The sequence below is a fragment of the Schistocerca americana genome, chromosome 10 (genome assembly GCF_021461395.2).
Source record: "Schistocerca americana isolate TAMUIC-IGC-003095 chromosome 10, iqSchAmer2.1, whole genome shotgun sequence".
Lineage (NCBI taxonomy): Eukaryota > Metazoa > Arthropoda > Insecta > Orthoptera > Acrididae > Schistocerca > Schistocerca americana.
This window is the reverse complement of record NC_060128.1, coordinates 172,030,381-172,045,061: the sequence shown is the minus strand read 5'-3', so window position 1 is coordinate 172,045,061 and position 14,681 is coordinate 172,030,381. Positions and strand designations below refer to the sequence as shown.

Below are 14,681 nucleotides of genomic sequence, written 5' to 3'. Positions count from 1 at the left end.
AAAAAATTTGTAAAAGTTAAAATTATAAAGATCATAAGGGGATGGGAAGGGAATAGGTTTAGAAATGGCACACATAAAATATTATACGTAAGATCTGTATATAACAGGCATTGTAAAATGCCATGAACCAATGAAAGGGTGGGGGGTGGGGGGGGGGTTGAAGGGGTAAACAAGATTAATTTCGACATATTGAAAGTTAATAATAAAATGTCATATCTTTAGACGCTAGTTTGACCCGTATTTTAAAGTCTATGAAAATGATGAAATGACGAAATGCATTAAGCGATTTTAGAAATAATAAGAAATCTGGTCAAGATATCTGAAAGTTATTAAGGATTTATATACAGAGTGAGTCAATAACTTTTGCCACCTAGTATAACTCCGAACGTATGATAGTAGCTGAAAAGTTTATGGGACAAAAATTGCATGGGACAACGAAGGCCATTATATGACGTTGGTTTTTTGTTGCTAGGTGGGGTCGCGTCAGAGATATGAAGGTCAACTTTGTTTTTTTTTTTTTTTTAATGTGATGCTATAGTTTGGTACTTATTTTCTGATAGCGGCTATCTAGACGAATCCAATGATGTGTAACAGTGAGACCTTTGAAGGTCAACAAAGGTCAAAAAGGTGGCATGAACGTCCATTTACAGAAAGTGTTCGAAGTGATGACCATTGGTGTCAATTCAGTGCTGCAATCTTCTTATCATGGATTGAGTGGTATTCCTTATCACTTCGGCACTTATCGAAGCACATGCTCTGTAATTTCTCTCTCGTATATCATGCAAATAGTAAATATTCGCCGAATACGGGGTAGCCATCTAACATGCCATTGACATGTAAACACCGTTCGACAATTTCGCGATACAACACTAATAGGAACGGTAAGAATAGTATCGTAGGATCAAGTGAATGTGAATTATGTATTTCTGCGAAGAACAAGTCGATATTCTTCTCAATTACGGAGAATGCCAACGAAATTCAGTGACAGCTAGAGACTTATACGCTGAAAGGTATCCTCAACGTACTCACCCTACATGTCATACATTTAAATATGTGTGTGATAAATTGAGAAGAACTGTGTCTTTAACGCATCGAAAACATTTTCGGGAAAGGAAAGTTACTAACGAGGAAAGAGAAATTGGTACTCCTGTCACTGTGGTTCGAGATCCTTGTGTTAGTTCGCAAGGGAATTTGGCATGAGCCAGAGTAGCGTTGTTCGTGTTCTGCATCGTCATGTTAGTGTCCACCAAGAATTAACTGGTACGGATTGAATGCGCCGCATTGAATTCTGACGATGGGCTCAACTTCAGATTCAGAGGGAGGACGCATTTATTAATTTGATTTCATATACTGACGAGGCTACATTCACGAACCGTGGAAATGTTAATTTGCATACCATGTATTATTGGGCAACTGAAAATTCATATTGGCTGCGGCAAGTTGCACACCAAAAACCGTTGTCGGTGAGTGTATGATGTGGGATTCTGGAGGACAGAATTATAGGCCCCTATTTCATCGAAGGAAATCTTAATGGAAGGAAGTACATCACATTCCTGCAAGAAACATTAGGTCTGTTATTGCAAGAAATATCTTTAGGAACAGGGTACAGAATGTGGCATGAACACGATGGGTGTCCGGAACATTTTTCGCTGATGGCTAGAAATGAGTTGCAGAGACAATTCCCAAATCGTTGGATTTGACGCAGAGGAGATGTGTCGTGGCCGGCTAGTTCGCTAGACTAGACGCCTCTGGATTTTTTCTTGTGGGGATTCGTAAGACATTGTATATAAAGACATTCCAACTACACCTGAAAATATGCGAGAGAGAATTATCAGAGCATGTACTACGATAAATGCCGGTGTGATAAGGAATACCACTCAATGCATGATAAGAGGATTGCAGCACTGCATTGATACCAAAGGTCATCACTTCGAACACCTTCTGTAAACGGACGTCCATGCCACCTTTTTGACCTTCGTTGACTTTACTGTTACACATCATTGGAATCGTCTCGATAGCCGCTATCAGAAAATAAGTACCAAACTATAGCATCCCATTTAAAAAACAAAATCGACCTTCATACCTCTGAAGCGACCCCACCTAGCAACAAGATACCAACGTCATATAATGGCCCTTGTTGTCCCATGCAACTTTTGTCCCACAAACTTTTCAGTTCCAATCATACTTTCGGAGTTATTTTTGGTGGCAATAGTAAGTGACTCACACTGTAAATCAAGTGAGCAGGCAGCATGCTGGATATGAGTACTATCTGGCTGCATATTATCTGGCAGCATCGGTCTTCGCCACTGACATTTGTCGATCACAAAATAATTCATTTGGACTATAACAAGCATACAAGAATAATAATTACAAAAATGGAAATTAAATACACTACTGACCATTAAAATTGCTACATCACGAAGATGACGTGCTACAGACGCGAAACAAGATGCTGTAATATGCAGATGATTAGCTTTTCAGAGCATTCACACAAGGTTGGCGCCAGTGGCGACACCTACAACGTGCTGACATGAGGAAAGTTTCCGACCGATTTCTCATACACAAACAGCAGTTGACCGGCGTTGCCTGGTGAAACGTTGTTGTGATGACTCGTGCAAGGAGGAGAAATGCGTACCATCACATTTCCGACTTTGATAAAGGTCGGATTGTAGCCTATCGCGATTACTGTTTATCGTATCCCCACATTGCTGTTCGCGTTGGTCGAGATCCAATGGCTGTTAGCAGAATATGGAATCGGTGGGTTCAGGAGGGTAATACGGAACGCCGTGCTGGATCCCAACGGCCTCGTATCACTAGCAGTCGAGATGACAGGCATCTTATCCGCATGGCTGTAACGGATCGTGCAGCCACGTCTCGATCCCTGAGTCAACAGATGGGGACGTTTGTATGACAACAACCATCTGCACGAACAGTTCGACGACGTTTGCAGCAGCAAGGACTATCAGCTTGGAGACCATGGCTGTGGTTACCCTTGACTCTGCATCACAGACAGGAGCGCCTGCGATGGTGTACTCAACGACGAACCTGGGTGCACGAATGGCAAAACGTCAACTTTTCGGATGAATCCAGGTTCTGTTTACAGCATCATGATAGTCGCATCCGTGTTTGGCGACATCGCGGTAAATGCACATTGGAAGCGTGTATTCGTCATCGCCAAACTGGCGTATCACCTGGCGTGATGTTATGGGGTGCCATTGGATACGCGTCTCGGTGACCTCTTGTTCGCATTGGCGGCACTTTGAACAGTGGACGTTACATTTCAGATGTGTTAGGACCCGTGACTCTACCCTTCATTCGAACCCTGCGAAACCCTACATTTCAGCAGGATAATGCACGACCGCATATCGGAGGTCCTGTACGGGCCTTTCTGGATACAGAAAATGTTCGACAGCTGCCCTGGCCAGCACATTCTCCAGATCTCTCACCAAATGAAAACGTCTGGTCAATGGTGACCGAGCAACTGGCTCGTCACAATACGCCAGTCTCTACTCTTGATGAACTGTGGTATCGTGTTGAAGCTGTATGGGCAGCTGTACCTGTACACGCCATCCAAGCTGTGTTTGACTCAATGCCCAGGCGTATCAAGGCCGTTATTACGGCCAGAGGTGGTTGTTCTGGGTACTGATTTCTCAGGATCTATGCACCCAAATTGCGTGAACATGTAATCACATGTCAGTTCTAGTATAATATATTTGTCCAATGAATACCTGTTTATTATCTGCATTACTTCTTGGTGTAGCAATTTTAATGGCCAGTAGTGTACTCTCGTGAGCATTATAAATTCACATGACACCTCTGCAAAAATTTTCCACTCCCATGAAATGTACTAATTGTAGGAAATAGGATCCTCTGGAAGAGGGTGACATGCCAGCTCATGAAAGCGGACACCATTTCCATGAGTCAACAGATGTGGGTGTCACTTGCTGCCGGGTGCCTCCACGGTGTTGGTATCGGGCCTCATGCTGGGATGGCTGCTGGGTGTTTCCTGGCCAGGGCGGCGGCTGCGGCTGGCAATCTCCGGGCATCGAGGTGAGTTCATCCCACACCCCACTTTCGTCAATATCTGGGCTCAATTACCTTAGGGCCCTTAAAGACGGCACCACATGTTGCACTTGATATGATGGCCCAACAGCAAACCAATTGTTCACACCCTAAAATTTATCAGACAATGTTGTAAATCCAACAGTGGGTCTGCTGTTCACACCTATGATTTATTGAATCTGATTCTGAGGGGAAGGGGATTGCCGTCCGCTGTGGCCGAGTAGTTCTAGGCGCTTCAGTCCGGAACCGCACTGCTGCTGCGGTCGCAGGTTCGAATCCTGCCTCGGGCATGGATGTGTGTGATGTCCTTAGGTTAGTTAAGTTTAAGTAGTCCTAAGTCTAGGGGACTGATGACCTCAGACGTTAAATTCCATAGTGCTTAAAGCCATTTGAACCATTTTTTTTTTTTTTTTGGAAGGGGATTAGTAGGGGGTGGGAGGGGTTGATAACATATCAACTAAACAAATGTTACAATTCATTAGACGAAATGTCCGCCGCGGTAGCTGAGTGGTCAGCGTGACAGACTGACAATCCTAAGGGCCCGGGTTCGATTCCCGGCTGAGTCGGAGATTTTCTCCGCTCAGGGATTGGGTGTTGTGTTGTCCAAATCATCATCATTTCATCCCCATCGACGCGCAGGTCGCCGAAGTGGCGTCAAATCGAAAGACCTGCACCAGGCGAACGGTCTACCCGACGGGAGGCCCTAGCCACACGCCCTTTCCATTTATTAGACGAAATATTGGGAGTCCGACATTGGAGTGACTGGAATGAGAGTTTCACTCTGCAGCGGAGTGTGCTCTGATATAAAACTTCCTGGCAGATTAAAACTGTGTGCTGGACCAAGATTCGATCTCGGGACCTTTGCCTTTTGCGGGCGGCAGTACCTCGTCTTCTACCTTTCCAACTTTACAGAAGCTCTCCTGAGAACCTTGCAGAACTAGCACTCCTAAAAGAAAGGACATTGCGGAGACATGGCTTAGCCACAGCCTGGGGGATGTTTCCAGAATGAGAATTTCACTCTGCAGCGGAGTGTGCCCTGACATGAAACTTCCTGGCAAATTAAAACTGTGTGCCGGACCGAGACTCGAACTCTGGACCTTTGCCTTTCACGGGCAAGTGCTCTACCAACTGAGCTACCCAAACACAACTCACGCCCCGTCCTCACAGCTTTACTTCCGCCAGTGAAAATCTCAGCCTGGAAACATCCCCCGGAGCCATGTCACCGCAATATCTTCTTTCAGGAGTGCTAGTTCTGCAAGGTTCGCAGGGGAGCTTCTGTAAAGTTTGGAAGGTAGGAGACGAGTTACTGGCGGAAGTAAAGCTGTGAGGACGGGGCGTGAGTCGTGCTTGGGTAGCTAAGTTGGTAGAGCACTTGCCCGCGAAAGGCAAAGGTCCCGAGTTCGAGTCTCGTTCCGGCATACAGTTTTAAGCCGCCAGGAAGTTTCACTGGAGTGACTGTTCACATGTTACAAATTATTGTTGGACAAAATATTGAGAGTCCAACATTGTGTTGACTGTTCACTCATTACGATTTATTGGACCCGTATCGAGGAGGTAAGAGTGGTCCAATAATACACGTATTATAATTTATCGTATCTCATTCTTGGTGTACAATGTTGTGCTGACTGATGGCATGTTATGAATTATTGGACCCAGTATGGAGGGGCTCCCAGTGTACTACCTAGCACATGCTACAATTTATTGCTGATAATATTGAGAGTCCATTACTGGGCTGAATGTTGACATGTAACAGTTTCTTGGACCCTGTACTGGGGAAGTGTCAGTGTTCTAACAGTATACGCCATTTATTGTACTCAGTATGGGAGTCCAACATCGAGCCAACTGTTTTCACGTTACGATTTATTGGGCCAATTTCAGTAGGCTGCCAGAAGACTATCTGTACACACAATACTTAACAAAGGGCGGAATGTTCTCCTGTTACAATTTATTGGACCTCATACTGGGAAACAGACAGCAGATGAAATGTACATGAGCTGCAATGTATACGATCCAATACTGGGAGGCCAACACTGGGCCAATTGTTCGCATGTTATGATTTATTGGACACCATATCATGGAACTGTAAGCAAAGCAATTGTACACGTTTTACAATTTATTGGACATAATATTGGGAGCCAAAAACTGGACTGACTGTTCCCAAATCATAATTCACTGGATCCAAAATCAAAGGGTCTTCTCTTTTGTGCATAAAGTGAAATGGGCTATAATACACTTTACATTTTATGTTGCTGGTTTCATGTTGTGATGTAACATCAGCTTCAGGTTTACTCTCTGTATTCTGATTAACTTGGCATTGTCGTTGCCACTTCAAGGTGAACTAATTTCAGGTTCTTACTGCATGATTCAAAATTACTACTACAGGATTATAGGAGATGCAGGGGGGACTTAGTAGATGAGACTTAGTAGATGAAGTTTTGATAAGGAACCCATTCTGGAAATGTACTGTTTGGGTATTTGAAGATCAGATCACTTTCATTCTCCCACTTCACGGTGCGCACACAGCAGAGACACTGAGGTTTGACGTGTCTGCTGTGTGAGCACATGGCAAGGGCAATGTTTCGTGTACTTGTCCTCAGGTTCTCTCCTGCATGACGAAGGACATCCTACATGACGGAGGCCATCCTTTCCAGAGTAGTGTGTGCAGCCTGTTGCGGAGAACCACATACAACCCTCTTCGTTTCGGGTGTACTAATTTCTCATAGCCATTTTTGTAGTTGGACAGAGGTTATGCGTCATAATTACAACAGGGCAACCTCTTCCCAACTTGTGTGCGAACTCTGAAGTGGGAGATTTGATAGTGAACTGGTCTTCAAAGTTATTTTATATCCAACGGCACATTTACAATCATGGGTTGCCTACCAAAACATCTACTAAGACACTCTACAGACCCGAGAAGCCTTAATTATTAAGTATGGAGTTATCACTAAATGTGCACTACTGTAGTTATGCCATGGCACATGTTTATATGGACTGTGTTAAGACAGACTGTTACGATAATTACATATATTCTACATTTGTATGCTTCATATATGAAATGTATGGTTGATCCAATTATGTACAATGTTTTTCTCCTCGAAGATGACGTAATAGTCGAAACCGGTAGAGAGTAAACAAAAAATCGTATAGATGATATGTGTAGATACTCATATTCCAAAATGATCATGTTCCACGACGTCTCTACGTCCATAATATGTTCCCACCTCTCGCCTTACGAGGTTTACCTGCTGTGTATACTATAGCAGTTCTTTATATGTGTTCACCGTGTTACATTCCTTGGCAGTGACACATTATGCAAATGTTAATTTCGTCCTTAAATTTTCTACACCAATGGACAGTAATTTCGATACTTTTTAATTATTAATGATATATGTCTACCTCACTTTCAGCGTTCGCTACTGGGCAAAATGAAATGATTATGTGTCGATTTCTCTGTAGTGTACAACACACCGCTATTTGACTGTGTGATTGCCTCCTGTTCCATTTAATCGACACTCAGCGTGAATCAACCTCAAGACAGACTGCAAAATCACTACTTGCCGCATAGATTTATTAAACCCACAACAACAACACCCGACCTGCAAATTGATAGTTGCTTTACTTTTTCATTTTTCAAAACTATACAGGGTGGTGCATTGATCGTGACCGGGCCAAATATCTCACGAAATAAGCGTCAAACGAAAAAACTACAAAGAACGAAACTCGTCTAGCTTGAAGGGCGACACCAGATGGCGCAACGGTTGGCCCTCCAGATGGCGCTGCCATAGGTCAAACGGATATCAACTGCGTTTTTTGAAAATAGCAACCCTCATTAGTTATTACATATTCGCGTAGTACGTAAAGAAATATGAATGTTTTAGTTGGACCACTTTTTTCGCTTTGTGATAGATGGCGCTGTAATAGTCACAAACATATGGTTCACAATTTTAGACGAACAGATGGTAACAGGTAGGTTTTTTAAATTGAAATACAGAACGTAGGTACGTTTGAACATTTTATTTCGGTTGTTCCAATGTGATACATGTATCGTTGTGAACTTATCATTTCTGAGAACGCATGCTGTTACAGCGTGATTACCTGTAAATACCACATTAATGCAATAAATGCTCAAAATGATGTCCATCAACCTCAATGCATTTGGCAATACATGTAACGACATTCCTCTCAACAGCGAGTAGTTCGCCTTCGGTAATGTTCGAACATGCATTGACAATGCGCTGGCGCATGTTGTCAGGCGTTGTCGGTGGGTCACGACAGCAAATATCCTTCAACTTTCCCCACAGAAAGAAATCCGGGGACGTCAGATCCGGAGAACGTGCGGGCCATGGTATGGTGCTTCGACGACCAATCCATCTGTCATGAAATATGCTATTCAATACCGCTTCAGCCGCACGCGAGCAATGTGCCAGACATCCATCATGTTGGAAGTACATCGCCATTCTGTCATGCAGTGAAGCATCTTGTAGTAACATCGGTAGGACATTATGTAGGAAATCAGCATACATAGCACCATTTAGATTGCCATCGATAAAATGGGAGCCAATTATCCTTCCTCCCATAATGCTGCACCATACATTAACCCGCCAAGGTCGCTGATGTTCCACTTGTCGCAGCCATCGTGGATTTTCCGTTGCGCAATAGTGCATATTATGCCGGTTTACGTTACCGCTGTTGGTGAATGCCGCTTCGTCGCTAAATAGAACGCGTGTAAAAATCTATCATCGTCCCGCAATTTCTCTTGTGCCCAGTGACAGAACTGTACACGACGTTCAAAGTCGCCGCCATGCAATTCCTGGTGCATAGAAATATGGCACGGGTACAATCGATGTTGGTGTAGCATTCTCCACACCGACGTTTTTGAGATTCCCGATTCTCGCGCAATTTGTCTGCTACTGATGTACGGATTAGCCGCGACAGCAGCTAAAACACCTACTTGGGCATCCTCATTTGTTACAGGTCATGGTTGACGTTTCACAGGTGGCTGAACACTTCCTGTTCCCTTAAATAACGTAACTATCCGGCGAACGGTCCGGACACTTGGATGATGTCGTCCAGGATACCGAGCAGCATACGTAGCACACGCCCGTTGGGCATTTTGATCACAATAGGCGTACATCAACACGATATCGACCTTTTCCACAATTGGTAAACGGTCCATTTTAACTGGGGTAATGTATCACGGAGTAAATACCGTCCGCACTGGCGGAATGTTACGTGATACCACGTACTTATACGTTTGTGACTATTACAGCGCCATCTGTCACAAAGCGAAAAAAGTGGTCCAACTAAAACATTCATATTTCTTTACGTACTACGCGAATATGTAATAACAAATGGGGGTTCCTATTTTTAAAAAACGCAGTTGATATCCGTTTGACCTATGGCAGCGCCATCTAGCGGTCCAATCATAGCGCCATCTGGTTTCCCCCTTCAAGCTAGACAAGTTTTGTTCTTTTAGTTTTTTCGTTTGACGCTTGTTTCGTAAGATATTTGGCCCGGTCACGATCAATGGACCACCCTGTATATGCTCCCAAACTATCGCTAATGATTTTATACATAAAGACTAAAGCGGCGAGTGAAAATTTGTGTCATGGCTAGGAATCGAACCTGTGTCTCCTGCTTACAAGGCAGGTGTGTTAGCCACTAAGCTTCGATAATAAAAAAAAAGTTCAAGTGTGCGTGTAATATTATGGGACTTAACTGCTAAGGTCATCAGTCCCTAAGCTTACACACTACTTAACCTAAATTATCCTAAGGACAAACACACACACCCATGCCCGAGGGAGGACTCGGGACCAGCCGCACAGTCCATGACTGCAACGCCTTAGGCCGCTCGGCTAATCCTGCGCGGCTAAGCTTCAACAAAATCATATCTGTATGAGACTAGAAGAGTCTCTGAAATTTGGTAATTTCATTTATCTCTAATGATCTCATCCTCAACAGAACTATTAGAGGGATATTTTCGTGACTCTGGTTTGTTTGCAGGCCCGTGCAACTACACGCTGTCTGAATGGGCGCAGCAGCGAGTGCGCATACTGTGCATGGTGGCTACGCGGGCTGAGCAGTGGGGACCCAGTGCAGACATTTCGTCGGAGCAGCTCGAACCACACAACTCGAGCGCCGACGCTGTGCGGGGCACGTGGTGGGCACGCTGCGACCACCTGCTCTTCCTCAGCTCCCGGCCGCGTGCGTAACTGTTATTCATAAAGCCTCGTCTAGAGATCATTACTATTATCATAATTTTGTAGCACTCTAATACTGGTTTTTCTCAGTTAGTAGCGTTAATGCGGTGGCGGTTACAGGTTCCTCACATAGTCCACTCACTACACGCATGTCTTTTGCTTCGTCCCGTGCGTTGCTGATGATAAAAGTGAGACATATGCGTACCAGATTCTACATATTTCAAGAAATGTCTTCTCCAGTTTGTAGATAATACCTGCAATCGTCCGGAAATTGCTTTAATACTCTCTTCGAAACAGATAAATGAATTAATTCACAGCACGACACAGCAGTAACTATATAAGGCTGTATGCAATATTATTATTATTTCTTTCCTTTCTCAGACGTTATGTCTGGTTAAAAATGGAAAGTGACGCGGACCTTGATCAAGCATGACTTCCTTTTAACTCTACGGTATATGTTACATTGCGTTTAGGAACTTTCGGGTAATTGAACATGTATCAATAATTACAGATTTCTGTAGTTGTATATATACGTTTGGATGTAGCTCTATTGCGTCGATGTACTGGTGGATATTGTGTGGTATGACTCCTGTAGTTGATAGTATAATTGGTATAATGTCAACTTTATCCTGATGCCACATGTCCTTGACTTCCTCAGCCACTTGGATGTATTTTTCAATTTTTTCTCCTGTTTTCTTCTGTATATTTGTTGTATTGGGTATGGATATTTCGATTAGTTGTGTTAATTTCTTCTTTTTATTGGTGAGTATGATGTCAGGTTTGTTATGTGGTCTTGTTTTATCTGTTATAATGGTTCTGTTCCAGTATAATTTGTATTCATCATTCTCCAGTACATTTTGTGGTGCATACTTGTATGTGGGAACGTGTTGTTTTATTAGTTTATGTTGTATGGCAAGTTGTTGATGTATTATTTTTGCTACATTGACATGCCTTCTGGTGTACTCTATATTTGCTAGTATTGTACATCCACTTGTGATGTGATCTACTGTTTCTATTTGTTGTTTGCAAAGTCTGCATTTATCTGTTGTAGTATTGGGATCTTAAATAATACGCTTGCTGTAATATCTGGTGTTTATTGTTTGATCCTGTATTGCAATCATCAATCCTTCCGTGTCACTGTATATATTGCCTTTTCTTAGACATGTGTTGGATGCGTCTTGATCGATGCGTGGCTGTGTTAGATGATATGGGTGCTTGCCATGTAGTGTTTTCTTTTTCCAATTTTCTTTCGTCGTATCTGTTGATGTTATGTGATCTAAAGGGTTGTAGAAGTGGTTATGAAATTGCAATGGTGTAGCCGATGTATTTACATGAATGCTTGCTTTGTGTATTTTGCTAGTTTCTGCTCATTCTAGAAAGAATTTTCTTAAATTGTCTACCTGTCCATAATGCAGGTTTTTTATGTCGATAAATCCCCTTCCTCCTCCTTTTCTGCTTAATGTGAATCTTTCTGTTGCTGAATGTATGTGATGTATTCTATATTTGTGGTATTGTGATCGTGTAAGTGTATTATTATTATTATTATTATTACTATTATTGACCGGTTAGACACAAAGCATTATCATCCCGAAAAAAAGTCTTCAAATGTGTGTGAAATCTTATGGGACTTCACTGCTAAGGTCATCGGTCCCTAAGCTTACACACTACTTAATCTAAATTATCGTAAGGATAAACACACACAGCCATGCCCGAGGGAGGACTCGAACCTCCGCCGGGACCAGCCGCGCAGTCCATGACTGCAGCGCCTTAGACCGCTCGGCTTATGCCGTGCAGCCATCATCCCTAAGTTGTCCAATTTGTGACAATTGAGTCCAGCAATCAAGTGATTCACAAACAGTAAGTGTAGTGCACACATTTTGATTTGTTGACTTTAAATGGGGTTGCAGCGTGCAGGTCTAGCAAGTGCCGCATTAGAGAGACGCAATGGAGGGGCAGTATGTTTTGCAACAGGTGTCTACCCTCACTGTGGATAGTTAGCTTTCTTATCTGAGAAGGAGTTCTGGGTAGCAATTGCGATTCAACGGGAACTCCTTCAGTTCCTTCGCCATTCATTCTACCCCCCCCCCCCTCCCACACACACACACAAACTAAATATCATTCATCTTTCATCATTTTAAAAATAAAAATGTGCCGAGAAAAGTCTTCGACTCTACAGTTTAGTTAGTTGCTAAAGTTAGTGATAATGTGGGGGAGAGGAGGCAAATAGTGGCAAGGGCGTAGGAGGGGGGTGGGGGGAACTAGCTAATGTCTGATTGCACACAGGTGTAATGGTCTAAGAAAGTATATATGAAGATAGTAACTGTTCTCGAAGGAACAGGTACCATTGATGACTGTGCAACTTCTCTAGAATAAATGATAATTAATCGAAACCCTCAGCTGGCGCCAGGTGTTGTTGATATACCTCGCTTCAGACAGCTGAAAATGTGTGTACCGAACGGGACTCGAATCTGGGATCTCCGGCTTACATGGCTGACGCTCTAGCCATCTGAGCCACCGAGGACACAGATGAATAGCTCGACTACAGGGTTTTATCCCTTGCACGCTTCCCGTGAGACCCACATTCCGAACTGTCCACAATCTACATATGTAATGTTCCTAATAGATATTTCCCCATCCACTCATTAATCGCGCACACTAAGGTGACGATTCCCGAACGCTTTGAAGATTGGATTTTAAAGTGAAATCCGGCCATCCACGGCATTCTAGCCTGAAATATTTTATTAATTGTGACATTTCCTACCGTGAAAGATTACATTTTATGTATCTGGAACCCTTTTGCTTCTAATTACTGTTTGAATCACATTCTGAATACTGACCTTTCCTTTTTACACACAACCCATGTGAGATAAAGACCCTGTGCTGATAGAGACGTGCTCTGCTGTTGTGTTTTAGATCCTGTTGTCCCGACAGTAGTGATGGACACCTCGAAGACTCCATGGTCGCAGATGAGAACAGCCTTCGAGTTCGTCGTCAACAAGACTGAATGGCACTTCGACTGGATACTCAAGGTCGATGACAAGGCGTAAGTACTGTCGATACAGCTTACTGGCACTTCCCTGCTCGTAAACTGTTAACTTGAAGTCTATGGACAAATAGTATGTCTCCATCTGCAAGCAGATGGAGACATACTATTTGTCCATAACAATGGAAAATCCAGGATGGAATGTAACAATGAGAATGAAAGTTGCTACTCACCATATAACGGAGATGCTGAGTCATAGATAAGCACAACAAAAAGACTCTCACAATTAAGGCTTTCGGCCATTAAGACCTTCGTCAACAATAGACACACACACACACACACACACACACACTCACACACACAACTGCAGTCTCAGGCAACTGAAACACACACACACACACACACACACACACACACACGCAACTCACACACAGAACTGCAGGCACGCTCAAGTGTGGTTCCAGTTGCCTGAAACTGCAGTCGTGTGTGTGAGTTGAATTTGTATGTGTGTGTGTGTGTGTGTGTGTGTGTTTCTATTGTTGACGAAGGCCTTAATTGCCGAAATCTTTTATTCTGGAGTCTTTTTGTTGTGCCTATCTGCGACAGAAACATGCTATATGGTCAATAGCAACTTTCTTTCTCATTATACAGGGCTATTACAAATGATTGAAGCGATTTCATAAATGCACTGTAGCTCCATTCATTGACATATAGTCACGACACACAACAGATACGTAGAAAAACTCATAAAGTTTTGTTCGGCTGAAGCCGCACTTCGGGTTTCTGCCGCCAGAGCGCTCGAGAGCGCAGTGAGACAAAATGGCGACAGGAGCCGAGAAAGCGTACGTCGTGCTTGAAATGCACTCACATCAGTCAGTCATAACAGTGCAACGACACTTCAGGACGAAGTTCAACAAAGATCCACCAACTGCTAACTCCAGTCGGCGATGGTATGCGCAGTTTAAAGCTTCTGGATGCCTCTGTAAGGGGAAATCAACGGGTCGGCCTGCAGTGAGCGAAGAAACGGTTGAACGCGTGCGGGCAAGTTTCATGCGTAGCCCGCGGAAGTCGACGAATAAGGCAAGCAGGGAGCTAAACGTACCACAGGATGGTGCTCCACCGCACTTCCATCATGATGTTCGGCATTTCTTAAACAGGAGATTGGAAAAGCGATGGATCGGTCGTGGTAGAGATCATGATCAGCAACTCATGTCATGGCCTCCACGCTCTCCCGACTTAACCCCATGTAATTTCTTTCTGTGGGGTTATGTGAAAGATTCAGTGTTTAAACCTCCTCTACCAAGAAACGTGCCAGAACTGCGAGCTCGCATCAACCATGCTTTCGAACTCATTGATGGGGACATGCTGCGCCAAGTGTGGGAGGAACTTGATTGTCGGCTTGATGTCTGCCGAATCACTAAAGGGGCACATATCAA

At 43.6% G+C, this 14,681-nt stretch overlaps 1 protein-coding gene across 1 annotated transcript in view; it reads left to right on the top strand.

The window, feature by feature from the left end:
• The first annotated feature begins 3,980 nt into the window (after window positions 1-3,980).
• The window catches only part of LOC124552350 (glycoprotein-N-acetylgalactosamine 3-beta-galactosyltransferase 1-like), a 53,993-nt gene continuing 43,292 nt past the window's right edge, over window positions 3,981-14,681 (top strand). The window contains exons 1-3 of the mRNA XM_047126618.1: window positions 3,981-4,050; window positions 10,066-10,266; window positions 13,176-13,305. Of these exons, the coding sequence (XP_046982574.1) occupies window positions 3,981-4,050; window positions 10,066-10,266; window positions 13,176-13,305 (401 nt within the window). The remainder of the gene's footprint in view (window positions 4,051-10,065; window positions 10,267-13,175; window positions 13,306-14,681) is intronic.